This window comes from Oncorhynchus gorbuscha, linkage group LG18 (genome assembly GCF_021184085.1).
Source record: "Oncorhynchus gorbuscha isolate QuinsamMale2020 ecotype Even-year linkage group LG18, OgorEven_v1.0, whole genome shotgun sequence".
NCBI classification, from domain to species: Eukaryota; Metazoa; Chordata; class Actinopteri; order Salmoniformes; family Salmonidae; genus Oncorhynchus; species Oncorhynchus gorbuscha.
The window spans coordinates 42,806,109-42,814,992 of NC_060190.1; the positions used below are offsets into that span (position 1 = coordinate 42,806,109).

At 43.0% G+C, this 8,884-nt stretch overlaps 1 protein-coding gene across 2 annotated transcripts in view; it reads right to left on the reverse strand.

The window, feature by feature from the left end:
* Positions 1-7,341, reverse strand: part of LOC124003110 (SAP domain-containing ribonucleoprotein-like) — a 55,157-nt gene extending 47,816 nt beyond the window's left edge. For both annotated transcript variants that reach the window (XM_046311173.1, XM_046311172.1), the window contains exons 1-5: positions 7,228-7,341; positions 3,447-3,546; positions 2,914-2,951; positions 2,708-2,781; positions 2,301-2,352 (exon numbers count right to left, since the gene is read on the reverse strand). In XM_046311173.1, coding sequence (XP_046167129.1) covers positions 2,301-2,352; positions 2,708-2,781; positions 2,914-2,951; positions 3,447-3,546; positions 7,228-7,260 — 297 coding nt within the window. In that variant the 5' untranslated portion in view covers positions 7,261-7,341. The remainder of the gene's footprint in view (positions 1-2,300; positions 2,353-2,707; positions 2,782-2,913; positions 2,952-3,446; positions 3,547-7,227) is intronic.
* Positions 7,342-8,884: the final 1,543 nt, after the last annotated feature.

Below are 8,884 nucleotides of genomic sequence, written 5' to 3' on the forward strand. Positions count from 1 at the left end.
GTTTTGACTGAGCTGAGCGGGAACTGTACTTCCTCAGTGGTAGGGAGGCGAGCAGGCCAGAGGTGGATGAACGCAGTGCCCTTATTTGGGTGTAGGGCCTGATCAGAGCCTGGAGGTACTGAGGTGCCGTTCCCCTCACAGCTCCGTAGGCAAGCACCATGGTCTTGTAGCGGATGCGAGCTTCAACTGGAAGCCAGTGGAGAGAGCGGAGGAGCGGGGTGACGTGAGAGAACTTGGGAAGGTTGAACACTAGACGGGCTGCGGCGTTCTGGATGAGTTGTAGGGGTTTAATGGCACAGGCAGGGAGCCCAGCCAACAGCGAGTTGCAGTAATCCAGACGGGAGATGACAAGTGCCTGGATTAGGACCTGCGCCGCTTCCTGTGTGAGGCAGGGTCGTACTCTGCGGATGTTGTAGAGCATGAACCTACAGGAACGGGCCACCGCCTTGATGTTAGTTGAGAACGACAGTTTGTTGTCCAGGATCACGCCAAGGTTCTTAGCGCTCTGGGAGGAGGACACAATGGAGTTGTCAACCGTGATGGCGAGATCATGGAACGGGCAGTCCTTCCCCGGGAGGAAGAGCAGCTCCGTCTTGCCGAAGTTCAGCTTGAGGTGGTGATCCGTCATCCACACTGATATGTCTGCCAGACATGCAGAGATGCGATTCGCCACCTGGTCATCAGAAGGGGGAAAGGAGAAGATTAATTGTGTGTCGTCTGCATAGCAATGATAGGAGAGACCATGTGAGGTTATGACAGAGCCAAGTGACTTGGTGTATAGCGAGAATAGGAGAGGGCCTAGAACAGAGCCCTGGGGGACACCAGTGGTGAGAGCGCGTGGTGAGGAGACAGATTCTCGCCACGCCACCTGGTAGGAGCGACCTGTCAGGTAGGACGCAATCCAAGCGTGGGCCGCGCCGGAGATGCCCAACTCGGAGAGGGTGGAGAGGAGGATCTGATGGTTCACAGTATCGAAGGCAGCCGATAGGTCTAGAAGGATGAGAGCAGAGGAGAGAGAGTTAGCTTTAGCGGTGCGGAGCGCCTCCGTGATACAGAGAAGAGCAGTCTCAGTTGAATGACTAGTCTTGAAACCTGACTGATTTGGATCAAGAAGGTCATTCTGAGAGAGATAGCGGGAGAGCTGACCAAGGACGGCACGTTCAAGAGTTTTGGAGAGAAAAGAAAGAAGGGATACTGGTCTGTAGTTGTTGACATCGGAGGGATCGAGTGTAGGTTTTTTCAGAAGGGGTGCAACTCTCGCTCTCTTGAAGACGGAAGGGACGTAGCCAGCGGTCAGGGATAAGTTGATGAGCGAGGTGAGGTAAGGGAGAAGGTCTCCGGAAATGGTCTGGAGAAGAGAGGAGGGGATAGGGTCGAGCGGGCAGGTTGTTGGGCGGCCGGCCGTCACAAGACGCGAGATTTCATCTGGAGAGAGAGGGGAGAAAGAACATCTGCCATTCTGCCCCTGAACGAGGCAGTTAACCCACCGTTCCTAGACCGTCATTGAAAATAAGAATGTGTTCTTAATTAACTGACTTGCCAAGTTAAATAAAGGTATATATAAAAAAAAAAAATGCGAAAAAGTTTTTTTTAATAAATCGGCGCCCAAAAATACAGATTTCCGATTGTTATGAAAACTTGAAATCGGCCTTAATTAATCGGCCATTGCGATTAATCTAGTCTAAAGGGATATGTCCATTCTATGAATTCTATTTCTATTATTTAAATTTCACCCACCCTGTATTCAAGAGTATGCTGTGTCTCAACCGAAGGCAGGCACAACACCAACCCCTGAGATTTCATAAAATAGGGTCTATCTAATCTACAAAATATGGGGAAATGAAAAACATCTGACTTTAGGTGTTTTTAGATAATTGATGTTAAAAGGAGAAACAAAATGACAATGTTTTTTAAATTTATCTATAAATTGAATTTTTTGACAACCCTGTTTGTAAGCTTTTAAATGATATAAAACTCAACTGTTTATCTTTTCCACTGATGAAGACATGGATGTCTCATGGTAGGGTGGGGTATGCAAAATGGGTGACTTTAGCACCTCCATCACCTAAATGTTTTGGCTTTCAGTTCCAAAAAGTCACTTTCTGACCACTTCGACCATGGGCAAATATATATAGAAAGTTTCAGTCAGATCAAATGGGTTGAGTCAAAACTGATTGAAATTAAATGGAATGACCCAGAGCTGATGAGTAGAACATTGTGGAAAACAAGATTTTAAATCTAGCTATTTAATGCAGTTATTGTGTGCATCATGCACACAATTAGAATACTGTACTACATACCTCATCCGCAACTGATGGGGCAGTGATTTTTACAACTTTCTTCTCAGCATCCCTAAAGCAAGACAAAATGTAAAGTTGAATAAAGTATCTAGTGGAACACTTTGTAAACCTAGCCTGCCCTCTATTGGTTAAAAACAATCCACTGCATGTCCAGTGAAATAATCCCCCAAAGACATCTTGTACATACCGTATAACAACATAAATTGATCATGACTGACATTCAAAGAGTAAAAAAGGAAGATGCCAACATCAAACTTTATCTTAACATGTTGAAAAACTGCTGAATTTGCCATGAGAATCTCGATAACAATGATTAGGCTAGGCCCACTTCAATCACATAATAACCATCAGTCATTAGGACATGAAACATCCCATAGGTAGGTTTGAGTAACAAATAGAGTACTGACTTTTCAGGTACAGCTGCCTTTTCTACTGCCACTTCTGCAGGTGTTTCACTGATTTCCTCCTCTTTAGGATTGTCCTGTAAATATACACCAAGCATGTAATCAGCACAATGTAAAAAATTCAGAAATATTATAAGAGTAAAATATTCTGAAAAAATAAGTCAGCTTTAAACAATAATATTTTTATTAAATATGTTTCACATGCTTACCTCCAACTCTCCCAAAACCTCCTCTTCGTTCACCTCATCTTTTGGAACATAAAAGGTCAAATACAAAATGTTTCTCACATTTTCAAGACAAGTTGGCTATAAAAACAAGAATATTTAACCGAGCATAGTACAGAAGAGAATGTATACCCCATCTGTTGGAGAGAATAATGCTACATACATCTACCCAACCAAGGTTCAGTTATTGGAGAAATCAAGACATTTCATGATAACATCCAAGAAAGAGTAAGGTTTATATTGCAGTGGTTTTGTTAAGCTGAGTTCAGAAACAAATCAAGAGAAAATTTCGATATTAGGGAAAGTGTTTGTTACTGAGCAAAAATAAAAAACCACAAACATGACAATACATTATGCTAATAATTGGAACTGAAGGGAACTATCACATCATTCACAGGGCAGGGGAACATTATGCCTTCGTACTTCTTTTTTTTAATTACTAATTTAGGCTACATTTTACAATCAGTGCTGGTAAGAAAAGAGTAAGTGTTAATGGAAGAAAGACAAGTCCATCATACCATGCTCCTCAAGGTACGCCTGCAACCGGCCAATAAGGTCACCTTTGTTTCCTTTCACAGCCAATCCCCTCACAGCACACTCCTGTTTGAGCTCAGCCAACTGAAGAAGGTAGGGTCGACAAATGTAGAAGACTTTTAGTGAAGAGCATATGCATATAATACAATTGACAATGATTGCATTTATATAAAAAGGTCAACTACAAAAAAATTAACTAAATCTGTCATAATAACATGGCTACCACATAAGTAAAGAGTTTTGGCACAATAATGCAGCCATTGGCAACAGACCTTCTGTGCAATTGGGTTTCCAGGCAAGGGAGAAGGCAGTTTTCAAGAGCTAACACACGATGTCCACCAGGTGCATATGAGTTTTGTTTTGCTGGATGTCAAGCCCGCATTTTCCATACTTGACACACGTTCTTCACTTTTCAACTAGCTAAAGGTCTGTGTGTACCTTCATTTGTAAAACCGCACAGTAAAGCAACCACTATTTGAAAAAATTGAACGTATGCGGTACACAGAACACATTGCAGCCTAGTGCGGCATTCCCAACGTATCATTGTGGACTATACCATTGACGATGAATGCTTCCGCTGCATGTCCATCTGGTGGACATGAGGTGTTAAAGGCTCTGTACGGTTCATCCGTTTTCTGCATTGGCCATACAGCATTTATGGCGATAGGGTCAGTTGTGGAAAAAATACTCAATTGTCATACTTGAGTAAAAGTAAAGATACCGTAATAGATTATGACTCAAGTAAGTCACCCAGTAAAAGTCTAAAAGTATTTGGTTTAAATATACTTAAGTATCAAAAGTACATGTTATTGCTAATATACACTTAAGTATTAAAAGTAAAAGTATAAATCGTTTCAAATGAATTATATTAAGCATACCAGACAGCACAAATTTCATTTTTTGTTTGTTTACAGATGGCCAAGAGCACACTTCAACACTCATACACAATTTACAAACGAAGCATGTGTTTATTGAGTCCACCAAAACAGAGGCTGCAGGGATGACCTCTTGATAATTGCGTAAATTGGACAAGTTTCATGTCCTACTAAGTATTAAAAATGTAATGAGTACTTTTGGGTGTCAGGGAAAATGCATAGAGTAAAAAGTGCATTATATTCTTTAAGAATGTAGTGAAGTAAAAGTTGTCAAAAATATACATAGTAAAGTACTCCAAAAAACGAATTAAGTTGTACTTTAAAGTATTGACACTTAAGTACTTTACACCACTGGCCAGAGAATTCATACTTCTTGCGCTTTGGGTAACAGGGCAGAGCTGTTGTCAAGAAAGTGAGTTTGTGTTCATTCAGGCCCTCCCGAGCTCACCTACCGTCAAACAATCATGTCAATGTGGAGCTATACGGAGCCCTCCACATTGCTACAAAATGTGGGAGACAAGTCATCGCCGTACGGGATTTCCGGGAAGGAGCATGACCGGGTGGCACGGAGTCTGAGCAAGCAAATCAAGGAATCCGGGAGAAAGAGAGCACGCTTGTTTGAAATTGAAATGGGCTTCTGTCGCTATTGATAAATAAGAGCATCAAGACGAAGAAGCTGCTTTACAAGTGGGATGCACTGTTGAATGCTACATCCAGAGGGTTTTGTGCTGATTGTAAAGAGATGGTGGCAGCCGGTTAAATGGCATCCCTTGACAAGGCAAGAACAAGATGCATGTCAGGAGAAGTGCAGTATTATCATAAGATGTATACTTGGAATACGGAGGAGGAATGGAGGGAAAAAGAGGCAGAGGAGATCTACAAGAGAGAGGGAGGAAGAGGGTGAACTTGAGTCGGTAAAAAATGTCAGAAAAGGGGAGATGGTTTGTTAAAGAAGAATGGTAGGAAGTGTAAGCAGAGTGAGTTGAAGACAGGAGGAGAAATGGTAGGTGTGGTGAAGTTCTCAGAGGCTGAGGCTTGCACCAAGGGTCTTTGACAGTAGGAGTGAAGTTTTGGGGAAAAATGGACCCTTGCCATTTGGCTGATCTATTTGTGGTTTCAGGGTGGGTGAAATCAGAGTTGGGTGCTGTGGAATCGGTAAAGGTAACCAGAAGTGGTCTTGTGATAATTGTGTTTCTGCTGGTCAGAGGTAGCAGGCGCTCCATGTTAAACGAATGGAGGCAAGAGATGTGATTTGTTTTGCTCTCAAGAAAAGGCTGCCATTGAAAGGAATGATTACTGGGGTGGCGCTAAATGTGAAAACTGACCAACTGAGGGGAAGATTCCAGTGTTTGTGATGCTCGTTGTTTGGTGAGACACAGACAGGGTGGTGTGAGTGGTGAAACAGAAGGGTCAGTCTGTTCTTTTGAGTTTTGATGTTGAGTCTTTGGCCGACAAAGTGATGTTAGGATATATAAGTTATCCTGTACAAGCTTTTGTCCCAAATACATTACATTGTTACAGGTGTCAACCTTATGGGCATGTGGCAGCAGTGTGTAGGAGGAAGGTTCCTAGGTGTGAGAAGTGTCCAGAAGGGCGTGAGACAAAGGATTGTGTAGCATTGGGGATAGTACTGGTATGTGTTAATTGTAGGGCTGCCCATGGGGCTGGGGATCAGAAATGTCCCGTGCAAGAGAAGCAGGTTGAGTTTTCCAGGGTTAGAGTCATGCAGAAGTTGTCATATGCTGAGGCAGTGAAGAAAGTTGAGGAAGATGGGTCAAGTGGGAGGGATCCTGAGGAGTGGTGTGACTAGTAATTCTGTACCAGTACAGGTGGATAAACTAACAAGTGATATGTTTCACTAAGATTGCATTTTTGGCATTTATATCAACTGTACTGCAGGGATGGAATTTAAGTTGCAGAAAAGAGGTTCTGGTGGCAGCTGCAGAGACTTGACAGAGTTACAAGGTGTTCATTTTATTATTTAACCAGGCAAGTCAGTTTAGAAAAAAATATTATTTACAATGATGGCCTATCCCAACCAAATCCTAACCCGGACGACGCTGGGCCAATTGTGCGCCTCCCTATCACAGCCGGATGTGATACCGCCTGGATGCAGTGTCTTAGACCGCTTCACCACTCAGGAGACTGTTAAGTGGTGGTGTTCCATACTTTCAGACTGTTGGCCTAAAGTAGGAATAAATATGTTTAAATAGTGGAGTATGTTTTTGTTCTGTGTGTGTGTAGTATTAGATGGTATGGTATTTACGTTTTTTTTCCAAGCAACATTAAAGGGATCTATATTTCAGTCTAGTAGGTGGCGGTAAATCCAACATTTTATTGGATGCCAACCGCCGTTAAACCTCAGAGGAAGAGGAAGCATCGCCGTGTGAAGCTCGATTTGGCCTCCACAAGCCACCCGAGGCGTCGCAATCGCGTCGCCATCTGTACGGAGCTTCCGCTCGCATTTTCAGATCAAGCATAAATCGGCTATAAAGCTGTATATACCAATTGTGTATTACAGCCTGATTAATCAAACTAGGTAGCTACCAGAACTAGCTAAGAATACAATAACTTTGCTAGGTAAAATGTATTTATTAGCTAAATTAATTCGTGCAACTAGCTGGTCAAATAACGACGCTCTCGGTTATTTCATGTTTTACAGTAACGAACGTGCGCATGTTAGCTAGCTAACACTAGCAGACAGCTGTGTAAGGTAGCTAGCTTCCATTTGCAGGCAAATCACACGGAGTATTTACTACCGCACAACTACATTATCTAGTGAGTGGAATAGTAAACCGTACAATACGTAAATTACATACATTTTACACGATGCCAGACTATAAGGAATTACGTATGTATTGGATTTTATTCATTTTTAAATAGTTCTCACCTTCAATTTCTGGAGTTCAACAACCCCAGCCATCTTGTTTGTATAGGGAAAGCGCGGAAGAAAATTATCCAATGGTAATGCGTTTTAGTGAAATGCGTAATAAAACGACCGATGATTGGCTATACGCCGCTTATACTCGTGAAATGGTAGCAAGGTTCAGTGGTGCTGCCATCTGCCGAAACTTTGTGTGAAGATGTTTTACTTAATTTTTTTCGTCATTCCCACAGCAACTACGTTTGCATTTACACTGGCAGCCCATATCGTATCCTTTGCCAAAGTATTGGTCTTTTCACCAAACAGATCAGATCTTTTGTCAATAATTGGGCAAAACATCAGAATTGGGCTCCCTGTGTAAACACAGCTAAGTGATTTATAGCTACACTAAATCAAAGCTTATGTCACATGCAGCTAACATACAGCAACACCTTGAAATCCTTACTTAAAGCTCTTAACCAACAATGTAGTTAACTATTTTCTTAAGAATAAAAATAAAACAACAATAATGACACTATATACAGGGGGTACGGTACTGAGTCAATTTTATCTTTATTTAACTGGGCAAGTCAGTTAAGAACAAATTATTATTTGACGGCCTAGGAACAGTGGGTTAACTGCCTGTTCAGGGGCAGAACGACAGATTTGTACCTTGTCAGTTCGGGGGTTTGAACCTTCAGGTTACTGGTCCAGCACTCTAACCACTAGGCTACCCTGCCGCCCGTACACGTTAGTCAAGGCCATTTGTATATGTAGGTAGGGGTAAAGTGACTATGCATATATAATAAACAGTGAGTAGCAGCAGTGTAAAAACAAAAGGGGGGGGGTGTCAATGCAAATAGTCCGGTTGGCCATTTGATTAATTGTTCAGCAGTGTTATGGCTTGGGGGTGGAATCTGTCAAGGAGCCTTTTGGACTAAGACTTTGAACTCTGGTACCGCTTGCCGTGCGGTAGCAGAGAGAACAGTCTATGACTTGGGTGACTGGAGTCTTTGGCAATTTTTAGGGCCTTCCTCTGACACGCCTAGTATATAGGTCCTAAATGGCAGGAATCTTGGCCCCAGTGATGTCCTGGGTCATATGCACTACCGTCTGTAGCGCTTTACGGTCGGATGTCGAGCCGTTAACAACCGGTCAAGATGCTCTCAATTGTGCAGCTTTAGAACTTTTTGAGGATCTGGGGACCCATGACATATCTTTTCAGTGTCCCGAGGGGAAAAATATGTTGTTGTGCCATCTTCACAACTGTCTTGGTGTGTTTGGACCATGATAGTGTGTTGGTGACGTAAACACCAAGAAACGTAACTCTTGACCCACTCAATGTGAATCGGGGCGTGTTCGGCCCTCCTTTTCATGTAGTCCACGATAATCTACTTAGTCTTGCTCACATTGAGGGAGAGGTTGCTATCCTGGCACCACACTGCCAGGACTCCGACTTCCTCCCTATAGGCCGTCTCATCGTTGTCGGTGATCAGGCCTACCACCATTGTGTCGTCAGCAAACTTAATGATGGTGTTGGAGTTGTGCTTGGTCACACAGTCTTGGGTGAACAGGCAGTACAGGGTGGGACTAAGCACACACCCCTGAGGGGCCCCCATGTTGAGGATCAGTGTGTCCGATGTGTTGTTGCCTACCTTTACCACCTGGGAGTGGCCCGTCAGGA